This window comes from Sus scrofa, chromosome 13 (genome assembly GCF_054392235.1).
Source record: "Sus scrofa isolate SSC_HxYL_T2T_F1_AM1 chromosome 13, Sscrofa_HxYL_maternal_Yorkshire_Landrace_v2.0, whole genome shotgun sequence".
In the NCBI taxonomy this organism is placed as follows: Eukaryota; Metazoa; Chordata; class Mammalia; order Artiodactyla; family Suidae; genus Sus; species Sus scrofa.
The window spans coordinates 17211790-17227235 of NC_139395.1; the positions used below are offsets into that span (position 1 = coordinate 17211790).

Here is a 15446-nt window from a genome sequence, read left to right on the forward strand (position 1 = left end):
GAAGGACGAAAATAAAATGTCTTGGTTGATTCTCTCATAATTTTAAGAAGTGTAATGTACATTGTAAATTCTTCTTGCTTAGAATTATCATGAGTGAAGCACATTAATAATTGTACCTTGGAATGTCTTTCTTTCAAGTCTTATGAAACTGCTGATAAAACTCTGCAAAATAAACTGAAACAGTTGGCTCGACAAGCACTAGACAGGTGAGTTTTGGTCCCTTGAGTTCTTATCCTTGGATAGCAGTGTGCCGTGTCACTTCACTGAAACAGGTTTATCTGCATGTGAGGTGGAGTTCGTGGTAACAAACCTGGGATCCAGACAAGTCTGCCTTCTTTCTCCAAGTAAATTTGTTCCTCTCTTGTTCCCTGCTGCTTTTCCACATGTCACTTTGGCTCATTAGATGGTAAACTACTCAGGGGAGCAGAGGAGTTTCACCTGTGTCCTCATCCCTGCTTGAAACTCAAAAAACAAGTCAGTCAAGAATCATTTTATTTAGTTTTTGCTGTGTCTAAAACAAAAATGAGGAGTTCCCATGGCTCAGTGGTTAATGAACCCAACTAATATCCATGAGGACACGGGTTCAATCCCTGGCCTCACTCAGGGGTTAAGGATCTGGCATTGCTGTGGCTGTGGCATAGGCTGGCAGCTGTAGCTCCAATTCGACCCCTAGCCTGGCAACCTCCATATGCTGTGGATGCAGCCCTAAAAGACAAGACAAAAAATAAATAAATTAATTTAAAAAAATGAATATGGCATTTGAAATGGAAGGCTTCCCTTCCGTTGTGTAGTTTCAGACTTCCAAAGAGGAGAATTTCCAGTGAGCCTTCCAGTGCTACTACTGGAAATGGAGAAATTGAGAGTGAGCCACCATGTACATACTCCAGGTCGTGCATGTGTGTGGCTCCCTCCATGCATCGCTCTTTAATAAGGCATGCCCTCTCTGTTCTTTTTTTTTTTTTTTGGTGTTTTTAGGGCCACACTCATGGCATATGGAGGTTTACTTGCTAGGGTTTGAATTGGAGCTGTAGCTGCTGGCCTGCAGCACAGCCATAGCAGTGCCAGATCCAAGCCACGTCTGTGACCTATACCACAGCTCATGGTCACGCTGGATCCTTAACCCACTGAATGAGGCCAGGGATTGAACCCACATCCTCATGAATACCAGCTGGGTTCCTTACTGCTGAGCCACAGGGGAACTCCTCCTTTCTATTTAAAATTGAATCTCCTCCAGTACTTTCATTCTGCTTACTCTGTTCTAATGTTCTTTCCTAAAACTCCTATTACTTTCTAAGGTATATGAGATTTACCAGTGTATCAAATTTGTTACTAATGTCTGTGTTCCTTCCAGCCCCCCAAACACAAGCTCTGTGAGGGCAGAGAATTTTGTCTTTGTTCGGTGCTTTATCCAGGTACCTAGCAGAGCGCCAGACACACAGAAGGTCCTCTCTAGGTGTTTGTTGAAAGAATGAATGGATTTGCACCAGAGAATTATACCTCTTGTATAGACGAAGCGTTACAAAGGAAAAGGGTGGAAATGACATTTACAGTTGTAGCATGAATTAGTAAAACATCTCCTTTCGAGGTTCAGAGTAGGTAGCTGTGCTACCCCAGCCCTTCTTTTTTTATTGAGGTGTAACTGTTCTCCTCCTTTTCATTACCATCATCTAGCCTTTAGTTTGTTTCTCCACATTAAGGAAGATGTGGGCCCTTGACGTATAGTTGTCTTCTGCATTTTGACTTCTTTCACCAGTCAGAAGCATAGGTGGCTTTCATTACATATGTGGGTAACCCATCTAGTATCTCTGAGTTGCATCCTCAGCACAGGGGCATCAGTCAGTCATGGGCACCTTTGAGGATCTGTTCAAAAGAATGGATACACTCTCTAGGAAAAAGGTACATAACATTTATTTATTTATTTATTTTGCATGTAGTTTCAGAGCATTTGCAAGACTCCTAAGTCTCATATATGAACCTCAGGTTAACGACTTCTGTGTTTGGAAGTCCAAATTCCTTTAAATATCAAGTGATGCCTTCTATGATCTAATCCCTGCCACTGGCCTCACCTCCTGCTGCTTCTCTTTGCACTGTTCACAGGGGCTCCCTCCATTCTTTTGAAATTCCCTTTGCTCACTGCTGCTTCACATGTCTGCATGTGTGCACATCTTTTGCTGTACTTTGAACCCTTCTCCACTCCCCAGGTGAATTCTTCTGGACTCTTAACATCAATTCATAAAAATGTTCGCAGACTCATTATTTTTCCAGTGTTAAGTCAGTAACTTCTGCTGTGCATTTGCCCATGTGGGATTCTTCCAGCCTCTGTCACTTTTGATGCAGTTGTCTTTCTTTCCCCACAAAACTAGGAGCACCTTGAGAGTAGGGGTTCTTCCATACATTCTTGTATCCTCCTTACCTTACTTTCTATCTGACATGCTACAAATGTTCAATTAATGTTGTCAGTGGAATATTACTTGCAAAAAATAATATATATTCACCTTACTTTTGGGAATAGCTTGAGTAGTGAATTGTTGACTAGTATGTAAGAATTTTATATACTGATATTATATTAGGGATGCTCGACTGGTTCTTGAGATAAATTTTGTGTTCTGGAAAACTTTAATGTGAGAAAAACTAGAATGGTTTTTCTGTACCTCTCTCTGTTACAGAGCGGAAGCATTGAGTGAGCCTTTAACAAAGCCATTATGCAAAGTCAAGGCAACGAATATTAAACCAAAGCCACCTCCAACAAGAACACATTTTCCTCTAGGAACTAATCCCTTCCAGGAAAGACCTCAGCCGTTTATAAGTCCACAGTCATGTGATGCACAAGGACAGAGATATACAGCAGAAGAAATAGAAGTTCTCAGGTAAATCAGTTTAGGATTCATTGTAATGAACAAGTTTGTTAACATAATCAGTGCTCTAAATATTATTCTTGTTAGGCTTGCTGAGTTGTAGTTACACCTTTGTTATAGTGTGTCATGCTATTATGTAATTATAAATTATTTTGTCATAGTCACAACTTGGAATAGTTGAAATTTGTTCTAATATACCTTCATAGTCACATTTCCATTAGACATAGTTTTATCTGAAAATCCTAGCATTCTTCAAAATTGAATAGTAAAAGTTATGGGGCAAAGTAGAGCTGTGGCAGACTGTTCATCATCTCTGCCACCTTATGACCAGAGCTCTAACGGGGAAAAAAATGTTACCTTGAAGTAGCAGTCTAGGCCAGAGGCAGCAAAGGGCAGTCTTAAACTCTGAATGGTTTTTTACATTTCTTTAAAGAGATGTAAAAAAGAAAATAGAAGAGGCCCAGAATATGTGACAGAGACCTCACTGCAAAGCCAAAACTTATATACTGTCTGGCCCCTGACAGAAAAGGTTTGCCAGCCTCTGGGCTGGGAAGCCAGCTCAGTGTCTGGAAGCAGCCTCAGGGGATATTATAAATACAGAACCCCAGAGGCCGTGGAAATCCTTGACTGCATTTTTGAGCCAGTGTGGCCGCTTTTCCCTTGGGCTCTAGCCTGCTCAGAGCTATGCACTTAGTGAAGTTGGCAGAGGGGTTCCTTCCTTTGTGGCAGCCATTTGAATACATTTTTCTCTCTTTTCCAGCTGAAGATTTTAATTTTACTCCTACTAATTTGGTCCTCTTTGCCTAAGAAAAAAATGCGTATGAACCAATACAACACAAAGCAGGACAGAAAGGGTGGTTTTGACCCGAGAGACATTAACATTTAACAGTCTGGCTACTTAAGCATCCCCATGCTCCCTGCTGCACACATTTGAAATTCCACACCACAGTTAGAACGACTTTGTATTTCTGCCTAACAAGATGTAGCTATCCTTCATGTAAGTACAAAGCTGTCATCGTTCCAGAATAAGGTTACACACAGCTGTCCTTCACCTGCTGTATTAATTTGTCTTCAAATTCAGTTACACTGAGTATTGTTACCTAGAGACTGAATTATGAAGTCAGCCCCCAACTCCTTCTAAATAAAACGAAGGAAAGAAACAGAAAGAGGGGTTCCCGTCGTGGCGCAGTGGTTAACGAATCCAACCAGGAACCATGAGGTTTCAGGTTCGATCCCTGGCCTCGCTCAGTGGGTTAAGGATCCAGCGTTGCTGTGAGCTGTGGTGTAGACAAGGCTCGGATCCTGCCCTTCTGTGGCTCTGGCATAGGCCAGCGGCTACATCTCCGATTAGACCCCTAGCCTGGAAACCAACATATGCTGCGGGTGCGGCCCTCAAAAAGACAAGACAAAAAAAAAAAAAAAAAGGAAAGAAACAGAAAGAAATAGCTAATATATGCAAATACACAAAATAAAAAGAGAATGTGCAAAGCTTCTACAAACCACATTTCTTTAATTTGTTAAGAGGCCATAATTGTTATCTGTGCAGCTTCCTTCTTTACTACCTGGTCCTTATTCTCATAACCAAAAAATATAAAGAACGTATTTCTCAGAATTATAAATGTCATGTTTTTTAAAGCTCCAAATAACTAAACAACTACTTTCTCTCTTGGGCCTAGGATCCAGTTTGCTTTGTGTCCTGTGGCACTTTCAGTACCTCTAGCATAGGCCTACCTTGAGATGGTTTTTTTGTTGTAAAGGATGTTAGTCTTAAAAGAATAACTGAATTGAATTGGATCAGTTATTTTCTAGTATTCAAGCGCTTTGTGAAAATTTTGTTTAAATAAAGTTATCAACATTACATAAGATTGTCAGTTTTATTACAGTACCATACATTGCCATTTTAAGGAGTTTAAATAATATTGGTAATTAAGGCCAACTTCAACATTTACTTTAGTTTTTTCCTTTTGTTTTAAAGAACAACATCAAAAATAAATGGTATAGAATATGTTCCTTTCATGAATATTGATCTGCGGGAACGTTTTGCCTATCCAATGCCTTTCTGGTAAGTAAGCACAATCGCAATTTTTACTTTCAAGATTGTTTTAATTTTTCAGTATGTTACCTTATCCTCTGAAGTCCAACTAAATTCATAGCCTTGAAATGAACATTTGTAATAAAATTTGATTGGAAAAGAGGCATGGCTATGGGAAGGCCATGGGGAAATGTTGAGAGAGTGCCTCTGGGCAGTTTCCCGGCCATGGGATGTGTGGGTCCCCTTTTGCCTGACGTTACACTCACAGTGTGTCCCACTGTACTTGGCACAAGTCGATGAATGTTTGTCCATTTGGTGTTGGATCACAGCAGAAGTGCAAGTCAGCAGAGGCACTGAATGGAAAGGGGAGGAAAATGACAATATATGGTTCCTTACTAAGAAAATTCAATTCTAGGAAGGGTTCATTATGCTACCCATAAAAAATAAGTCTGAATAATATAGGGGAAATGCTACAACATAGTAAATTTTAAAAGAAAGTTACATCCAAATTTTATTTTTCTTTTCTCATTTTTTATAGATCTACAGAAAAAATGATGATAAGTTATACAGCAAAATGTTTATAGTGGTTTTCTCTAAGCAGCAAAACGTGATTTACTTTTTAAAACATTTTTATTTTGCAGAATTTCTACAATGAGCATGTTCTGTATATTATCAAAAAACATCAGAGAGTTGAATGCTTATTATGTACAGAATATATAAAGGCTCTATAAAGAACAAAAGAGCTGCTCTCTCATTTCAGGTGTTTTACTCTTCTTAGATTGGTCCAAGTTAGACATGTCAGGGCCCAAAAGTTATAAGGTTTTCACTCAGGCAACCATGTGATGCTGGTGACAATTGGGATCTAAGAAATGTTTCTATCAAAGAAACTTAGAGCACTGACATTAAGGACACAGAGTCCAGAGCCAAGCACATCACAGAGTGTCATTTCCTGTGTGATCTTGCAAGGTTTTAATCTGTTTCAGATTTTAAAATAAAAATAGAATCCCTCTCAGGGTGTTAATATGAATATTAAATGAGTTGATAAAATATAAAGCGCTTACAAAGGTTCTTATTATATAGCAAGCACCATATAGTAAGAATTAACTGGTTTTGTTTTTGTTTTTGTTTTGTCTTTTTGTCTTTTCTAGGGCCGCTCCCACAGCATATGGAGGTTCCCAGGCTAGGGGTCTAATTGGAGCTATAGCCACTGGCCTGCACCAGAGCCACAGCAATGCAGGATCTGAGCCTCGTCTGCGACCTACACCACAGCTCACGGCAACACCAGATCCTTAACCCACTGAGCAAGGCCAGGGATCGAACCCGCAACCTCATCGTTCCTAGTCGGATTCGTTAACCACTGCGCCACGATGGGAACTCCAAGAATTAACTGTTAAAAATAATTATTTTGTTAAATACTAAATTATATTACATAATTTGGCTGTACATTTCAAATACTTTAAAAATGTTTATACCCCTTTGACTGGTGATTTCTCCTCAGGAAACCAATTCTGGAAAGTATTTATTTACAGATGTAGTCAAAAATTTATGTAAAAGCTATTTATCAGTATTGTTATAATTATGAAAATATGAGTCAGTTATTCTAGGATGCTCGTAAATGTTTACATCCAAGTGGAGGTATAAACTTGTAGTTTCAATCTTTGTGTAACAGATTAAGATAGATCATATTTTTAGTGCTCATACAGCAGAATGTCCCTAAGAAGAATTTTGTAGAGCTAGTGCCTACAAATTCTCTACAAGAATTTTGTAGAGCCTCTGGCAGGTGCTTAGTGAATACTTACTGAGTTAATTAAATTTGAAGTAAAAAGAAGAGTAAAATTATTCTAATGGGTGAGACTTTTCCTTTTTTTGTTTTCTGGATTATTTTACAGTGAGAATAATCAGAAGAAAAAGTAACAGTAAACATTTTACAATTCACAGCAAAAGGCTCCACAATTCATGAATCTTTGGTTAGAAAGGTTAAATTTTTTTCTTTTCTGGTCATGCATTATAATAAATATTATATTTATAGAATATTAAACATTTTTAAAGTTCTAAGAAAAAGCATTGAATTTGGTAATTTAGTGGAGACTTTTAAAAAATATTAAAGAATATTGGGTTTACTGAATTATGGTTCACATGGCAAGTTAAAAAATAACTGTAATCCAGTTACAGATTTGAATCAGCCGTATTTTTTCTCTTCAGAATTTTGTAATGGTAGTCTATAAATTCTTCTAGCTTCACTCAGCTGTCTGTTTACACTCAGCTCCTGATATTACACAGGTACCAAAATGTTGCCTAAAACATGAGTAGTTCTAAAGGTAGTTCTTTAATCTCTAAAGGTTTAGAGATTTCATCCAGTGAAAAAAGCCAGTACTTGAACTAGAAGTTTTCAGATCACACCTGACCATAAAACTCTTTCTCCTAATATCTATGAATATTCTTTTTTTAAAAAATGTTATATTTGTTTCAGTTTGCATATCATGTACCATATATTATCCTAGAAATCTTTTGAAACCCAAAGATTTGTTACCCTTGCTCTAGAAAATCTTTGAGAAAAGGTAGATTTTTAAAAATGTGTGCTATACATCAGTTTTAGAACAATATTACCCAGTCTGTCCCATACACACTGTGAGTAGATGGTGGTGGATAAGAATGATGGATGTATGAGTTCCCGTTGTGGCACAGCGAAAACAAATCCAACTAGTAAGCATGAGGTTGCGGGTTTGATCCCTGGCCTTGCTCAGTGGGTTAAGGATCCTCTGTTGCCATGAGCTGTGGTGTAGGTTGCAGACATCACTCGAATCTGGTGTTGCTGTGACTGTGGCTGGCAGCTAAAGCTCTGATTCAGCCCCTAGCCTGGGAACCTCCATATGCTGTGGGTGCGGCCCTAAAAGCAAAAAAAAAATAAAAAAGGAATGATGGGTGTGGCCTCAGAGAACTATATTCAGATATCCTTCCTGCCACAGCTCTACAGCTGTCACAAGTTATATTATTAATCACTTAAAATCTTTTCCAGTGGAGTTCCCGTCATGGCTCAGTGGTTGGCGAATCTGACTAGGAACCAGAAGGTTGCAGGTTCGATCCCTGGCCTTGCTCAGTGGGTTGGGGATCAGGCGTTGCCGTGAGCTGTGGTGTAGGTCGCAGATGCAGCTCCGATCCTGTGTTGCTGTGGCTCTGGCGTAGGCCGGTGGCTACAGCTCCAATTTGACCCCTAGCCTGGGAGCCTCCATATGCCATGGGAGCAGCCCCAGAAATGGCAAAAAGACAAAAAAAAAAAAAATCTTTTGCAAAAATATTGCTTTAATAGAGTTGTTCTGAAGGTTAAACGAAAAATACATGTGAAAACTTTTGTATGATGCCTGGCATGTGATTATTTATTTATTTATTTATTTGTCTTTTCTAGAGCCGCACCCACAGCATATGGAGGTTCCCAGGCTAGGGGTCAAATTGGAGCTATAGCTGCTGGCCTAAGCCACAGCCACAGCAACACAGGATCTGAGCCTTGTCTGTGATCTACACCACAGCTCACGGCAATGCTGGATCCTTAACCCACTGAGTGAGGCCAGGGATCAAACCCTCAACCTCATGGTTCCTAGTCGGGTTTGTTAACCACTGTACCACGACAGAAACACCTGGTATGTGATTTTTACTCAGAAATTAGGTGCAGAGAAGACTTTGTCAAGAGCCAGCATAAAGATCTGTAGCCTTCTTTGTCCTTTTGAATGAATCAAATTGTATTGTTAATGGCTCTGTTTTATTGAAACTGAATTTCTTGAATATAACCCATGCTAAATTAAACTTTTACAGTGTATTCTTTTTTTTTTTTTTGTCTTTTTGTCTTTTTAGAGCCGCACCCCTGGCATATGGAGGTTTCCAGGCTGGGGGTCTAATCCGAGCTATTGCTACCGGCCTACGCCACAGCCACAGCAATGCCAGATCTGAGCCGCATCTGCAACCTACACCACAGCTCACAGCAATGCTGGATCCTTAACCCACTGAGCGAGGCCAGGGATTGAACCCGCAACCTCATGGTACATTTTTTTAATTGAGGAAGATGATCAGATTGACTGGATTCAAGCTTCAATGTAAAGAGAGACCAGAGAGATTTTATAGGACTGCATATGTACAGCTATAACCACTATACCAAAAAACCAATTTTCTTGGAAATTTAATTTTGCTTTTGAGACATCTTTTGAAATTAATTTTATTATTATTATTGTATAATTTTTATTATCATCTCAGTGATAGATGTGGCAAGCTACCATTATCACCTAAACAGAAAGCTATGTTTTCTAAGTGGGTGCGACCAGAAGATCTGACCAACAATCCTACGATGATTTATACTGTGTCCAGTTTCAGCATAAAGCAGGTAAACATATATTTTAAATGAAAAGCTAACATTTTTAAAGTAATTTATATGTAGATTTGACTTTTTTCTTAGATTTTTTTATTATGTATTCAGATAGTATATTTGGAAAAAATATTCTGAACACTTAAACTTACTGAGATGTAACTTTTAAACAATTACAAATTTCTATATACACTCCATTTATTAAAATGTGCTTGCAGATGAGAAAGTTGAGAATCTGAATTTTAACTGTTAAGAGAACAGATAGAGGAGTTCCTGGTGTGGCACAGTGGGTTAAGAATCCAATGGCAGTAGCTCAGGTAGCTGCAGAGGTGTGGGTTCAATCCCTGGCCCGGTGCAGTGGGTTAAATGATCCAGCATCGCTGCAGCTATGGCTTGGATTCAGTCCCTGGCCTGAGAACTTCCATATGTTGCAAGTGCAAACATTACAAAAAAAAAAAAAAAAAAAAAAAAGGTAGATTAGACGTAAAACAGAAAGATATTGTTTAGAGGCAAAACAATTCTATGGCTTTATTGCAAACTTTATTAATTACATTTTAGCATTGAAGGCACAGATGTTTTCCACATTAGTTAACACTAATTCAAGACTCTTTTGATGTGCATATGCATTTTAATTGGCCATATTATAATAACCAACTTTTTGAAAATGCTTTTAATTTTTTTTCATTAAAGAGAGTGTGATTCAGTGAGTATGCTTTTATCCATGTAGGAATACATCATTCATTGTTTAATCTAAATTAACTTCAATGAAATACTTTGTTTTTTTTAGGATTTATTTGAACAAAATAGGTGTTATTGGCATTGTGACACTTGTATTTATTGTTTTCCTATCCATGAGATTCTTAAGAGATTTAGCATAAATCTCTTCCTAGTCAAGGGATTTAGTGTAAGAAGTCAGGCTCTAGGTAGAATACTTAAAATATTGTAGTAATGTTGAAATTACATGAATGAATGAATATATTAATAAATTCTTTTAACAGACAATAGTGTCAGATTGTTCCTTTGTGGCATCACTGGCTATCAGTGCAGCTTATGAAAGACGATTTAATAAGAAGTTGATTACCAGGTAAAATTTTATATTTGTCCCTTTAGCCCTTTTCATATAATTGTCTCTTAGCTGGAAATTAAAAACTTAGGCTTTATCTGCACAGAAAGTGAGGAGGGCACATAACTTAGAATATCGTAGCCCTTGTGTGTCAAGCAGATGGTTTGTGAATATGAAAAGATTTGCTAGGACAGTTAAAAAACATGCACATGTAGTTAGAATAATATATATGAGATACATATGTTTTGAAATAAATGAAATTGACCAAATTAAAATCACATCATACTTATAATTGCACTGTAGTATGTGGTAGCCACTAGCCACATGTGGATATTGAACACTTGAAATGACGTAGTCTGAAATCAGATAGGCTCTAAATATAAAATGTATCAGATTTTAAATAGCAAAAAAAAAAAGTCTATTGGAAAATATCTCAAATTTTTATATTTATTACAGGTTGAAATCATAATATTTTTACATATATTGAGTAAAATGAAACTTTTATGTAAAATACATGTAATGTAAAATAACATTTCTCTTGGCTAGAACTGCTTTAGCATATGCTGAAATGTTACTGAAATACTTTTTTTTCAATTTTTAAAAGTTTTATTAGCTTAAAAATCATTCACTATAAAAAAAAAAAAAAAACCATTATGGTTTTTGTACAACTTTTCCTAAGGGGGTTTTGTGTGTTGAGTCCTGAAAAAACAAAAGTGAATTAGGTACTGGCCTTAGTTTCAAGCTATTTGCCATCTTGGATAAACAGACTGTGTAAGTAAATCATATGCAATTTGTGAAAGAAAATTAATATGATAGTTTCTGCAAGTATCTTGTGCTAAGTAAAGAATTGTGCTAATTTTGTCACTGTCAGAGTTATAATTAGTCACCTTAGTTGTGGTTAATTGAAAGGGGCTTCCCTTTATGTCTTAGGGCCAATAGTAGGTTTACTTCACTTCACTTTCACTTCACTTCTACTTCACTTCACCTTGCTTCACTTTACTTTTTAATTCACTTCACTTCAGTTTACCTTTCATCCTCACTTCACTTCATCTTTGCCACGCTTCACTTCACTTTGCTTCACTTCATTTTCACTTTCCTTTTACTTAGCATCATTTCACTTCTCTTACCTCCTTACACTTCACTTTTACTTCACTTCCATCTCACTTCACTTCACTTCACTTCAATTTGCTTTACATGTTCTTAGTCTTTTTAGGTTCGCACCTGCAGCATATGGAGGTTCCCAGGCTAGGGGTCTGATTGGAGTTGTACCCACCAGGCTATGCCACAGCCACAGCAATGCCAGATGCGAGCTTTGTCCATGACCTACACCATACCTCATGGCAACACCAGATCCTTAACCCACTGAGCAATGCCAGGGGTCAAACCTTCAACTTCATGGTTCCTAGTCGGATTCATTTCCTGTGCGCCATGATGGGAATTCCGGTTATTTTAACTGACTTAAAATATACTTACTTACTAGAAAATTTATTAGGGTATAAAATTAAAAACTTAGTGTTTTTCAGAATATTGTGAAATTTATGCCTGCTATATGATGTCATAAGATACATTCTTCATTTATTTATCTTGAATATGCCCTTTGGCTAGGGTAAAATTCTTTTTTTTTACTTTTTGTCTTTCTAGGGCCACAGCCACAGCAATGCCAGATCCTTATGCTACTGAGCGAGGCCAGGGATCGAACCCATGTCCTCATGGATGCTAGTCGGGTTTGTTAGCTGCTGAGCCACAACAGGAACTCCTAAAATTCTTTTTCTATTATAGACCTCTTAAAGAAGAATATTCTTAGGTTTCTTTTTATAAAATTGCTAAGATAATAGCCTAAATAAAATATACTATTCTGCATAGTAGTTTATATTGAATATTAATGTTGGCTTTTCAATATTTCTTTCCTTACTAAAGCATCATTTACCCTCAGAATAAGGATGGTGAGCCAGAGTACAATCCATGTGGAAAGTATATGGTAAAACTTCACCTCAATGGTGTCCCTAGAAAGGTGAGTAATGTCTCCCTCCATTCCAGACCCTTCTCTCTCTCTTCCCCACTTTTGAATCCTGAGTGAAATCATTAAGAAACGTTTTTTGTGTAAACATTTAAAAAGTCAGCTTAGCTGATTTTTGACTCTGTGATATTATACATATAACTACCAATAACATCATCAATAATAATTAAAAGTAAAAATCATGATAAGCATAAAATCTTTTAAAAAATGGGTTTGAGAAAATTTATAGAAGATTCCAAGAAGTAACACTGAGCTAATGATTGCTAACGCTTAAAATGCATTTTAATCTGATGATTAATTACCTTTTTGATTGAAAGAATATTAGACTGGAGTTCCCGTTGTGGCGCAGTGGTTAACGAATCCGACTAGGGACCATGAGGTTGCAGGTTCGATCCCTGGCCTTGCTCAGTGCGTTAAGGATCTGGCGTTGCCGTGAGCTGTGGTGTAGGTTGCAGATGTGGCTCAGATCCTGCATTGCTGTGGCTCTGGTGTAGGCTGGCAGCTACAGCTCCGATTAGACCCCTAGCCTGGGAACCTCTATATGCCGCGGAAGCGGCCCAAGAAATGGCAAAAAGACCAAAAAAAAAAAAGAATATTAGACCAACCAGGTCTGTTAGGTTAGAACAATTTATGTATGTGTAATCATAAATTGAGATGAAAGACACTTTAATATTGTTTTCCTTTGTGAAATACATACATAGTCTTAAATTGCACTACTTTATAATTTCTTTAAGGATTCTGAACCACGTTGTAAAGGCCTTGAATTGTTAGGCTTCTCTAGCTTCTGCTGACTGCTGGTGGTCCATGGATCAATATCAGCATCACCTGGGAATTTGTTAGAATTGCAAAATTTTAGGCCACATCCTGGACCTACTGAATCAAAATAGGCATTTAAAGGAGAGCCCTTAGTGATTCCAGTGTAAGAAGCCAAAAAGACGCTGAGTAGCTGAAAAATAATTAGACTTTGATGTGTACAGTCTCACCTGGAGCACCTGCAGAATGGATTGCTGGGTCCCACCCCCAGAGTGCCTGGTTCACTGGGTCTGTGGAGGAGCCAGAATTTGCACATCTAACGGGTTCCTAGTTTAGGATGATGCTGTTGCCTGAGAGCACCCTTTCAGAACCACCACTCTAGCTAATTTCTTAAAAACTAAACGCAGTGACTGAGAATGGTTTTTCTGAATTTTGAGTTTTTGATAACCTCTTGTTTAAAGACTATTTCAGAATGCACTTGCATATTGTTAACATTAGATCAAAATTCTTTTCTTTTTGTTTCCCAAATCACTCTTTAATGTGAATTTGAAACCATATCTTTGTGGTGATTACTTCTATGTTATAGAAGTGTACCTCTATAATATAGAAATCTATATTATGTAAATGTATTTTTAATCATAATATTTTACAACTGAACATAGCATGAGCCCTTTTGCAGGTTTATGTTAATAGTGTTATTTACCTTAATAGTCAGGATCTTTTGTAATTATTTTAGATATAACATTCCTGTCTAGAATCCCTAATAATTTTGCTGGTAGATCTGTAACATTTAACCAGTTGGCTCAAAGTTAATTCCTGACAGATTAGTTTGTAAACTTGAAGAAAGACATCACATAACATTTTGTAATTGAGCAGATTCTAGAAATGTGAATAGGCATAGCATGCCTTTTATTTTTTATCAAGATTACATTTATTTTTGTTTTTTTTTTAATTTCCCAATGAATTTTATTACATTTATAGTTGTGCAGCGATCATCACAACCAAATTTTATAACACTTCCATCCCAAACCCTCAGTGTATCCCCTCACCCCCCAGCCTGTCTCCGTTGGAAACCATAAGTTTTTCAGTCTGTAAGTCAGCATCTATTCTGCAAAGAAGTTCATTGTGTCCTTTTCTTTAGATTCCACATGTAAGCATTAGCCTTTGATGTTGGTGTCTCATTGTCTGACCGACTTCACTTAGCATGATAACTTCTAGGTCCATCCATGTTACTGCTAATGCTGTTATTTCTTTCCTTTTAATGGCTGAATGATATTCTTTTGTGTATATGTACCACATCTTTATCCACTCCTCTGTCAATGGACATTTAGATTGTTTCCATGTCTTGGCTATTGTGTATAGTGCTGCAATGAATATTGAAGTACATGTGTCTTTTTGAGTCATGGTTTTCTCTAGATAGATGCCCAGGAGTGGGATTGCTAAATCCAATGGTAATTCTATTTTTAGTTTTCTGAGAAGTCTCCTTACTGTTTTCCACAGTGGTTGCACCAATTTACATTCCCACCAACAATGTAATAGGATTCCTTTTTCTCCACACCCTCTCCAGCACATCTTGTTTGTAGACTTTCTGATGATGGCCATTTTGGCTGGTGTAAGGTGGTACCTCATAGTGGTTAGCATGCCTTTTATTTTACCAGTATGAAAGGTGTGGGGGTTTTTTGATAGAATTTTGAGATACTTTGTACCCATTAAGGAAATTAATGTTGTCTTTGTGCAGGTGATAATTGATGACCAGTTACCCGTTGATCATAAGGGAGAGTTGCTGTGTTCTTACTCTAACAACAAAAGCGAACTGTGGGTTTCTCTCATAGAAAAAGCATACATGAAAGTCATGGGAGGATATGATTTCCCAGGGTCCAATTCAGTAAGTAACATGATGGTCCAGGCACAGACTTAGGCTATCTAATATGGCATTTAAATTTGAAAGATTATAGGTGTGATGTATTTGGTTTAAATGAAAACATTATCATGTTTTCTCCATTCCAGACCCTTCTCTCTCTCTTCCCCACTTTTGAATCCTGAGTGAAATCATTAAGAAATGTTTTTTGTGTAAACATTTAAAAAGTCAGCTTAGCTGATTTTTGACTCTGTGATATTATACATATAACTACCAATAACATCATCAATAATAATTAAAAGTAAAAACCATGATAAGCATAAAATATTTTAAAAAATATTGATCAGTCACCTTATTATGGGAGTGTGTATTTTCTTTTATGAGGTTATTAGCTTATTGTATAGATTTGGTAGTCGGGGAAGCCTGAAGTGTATGACTGTTCTGTTGGGATACAGGGCCAATTAATTATAGCGTACCTTTGCAAAGAAGCCTCTTCAGATCAAAGGGATGTGTCATA

General features: G+C 37.4%; 1 protein-coding gene across 1 annotated transcript in view; it reads left to right on the forward strand.

Moving 5' to 3' along the window:
* CAPN7 (calpain 7) overlaps window positions 1-15446 on the forward strand; it is a 51182-nt gene that overhangs the window by 9671 nt on the left and 26065 nt on the right. Inside the window, 7 exon segments of the mRNA NM_001097443.1 lie at window positions 139-206; window positions 2667-2867; window positions 4831-4917; window positions 9130-9256; window positions 10237-10322; window positions 12219-12312; window positions 14810-14956. Of these exon segments, the coding sequence (NP_001090912.1) occupies window positions 139-206; window positions 2667-2867; window positions 4831-4917; window positions 9130-9256; window positions 10237-10322; window positions 12219-12312; window positions 14810-14956 (810 nt within the window).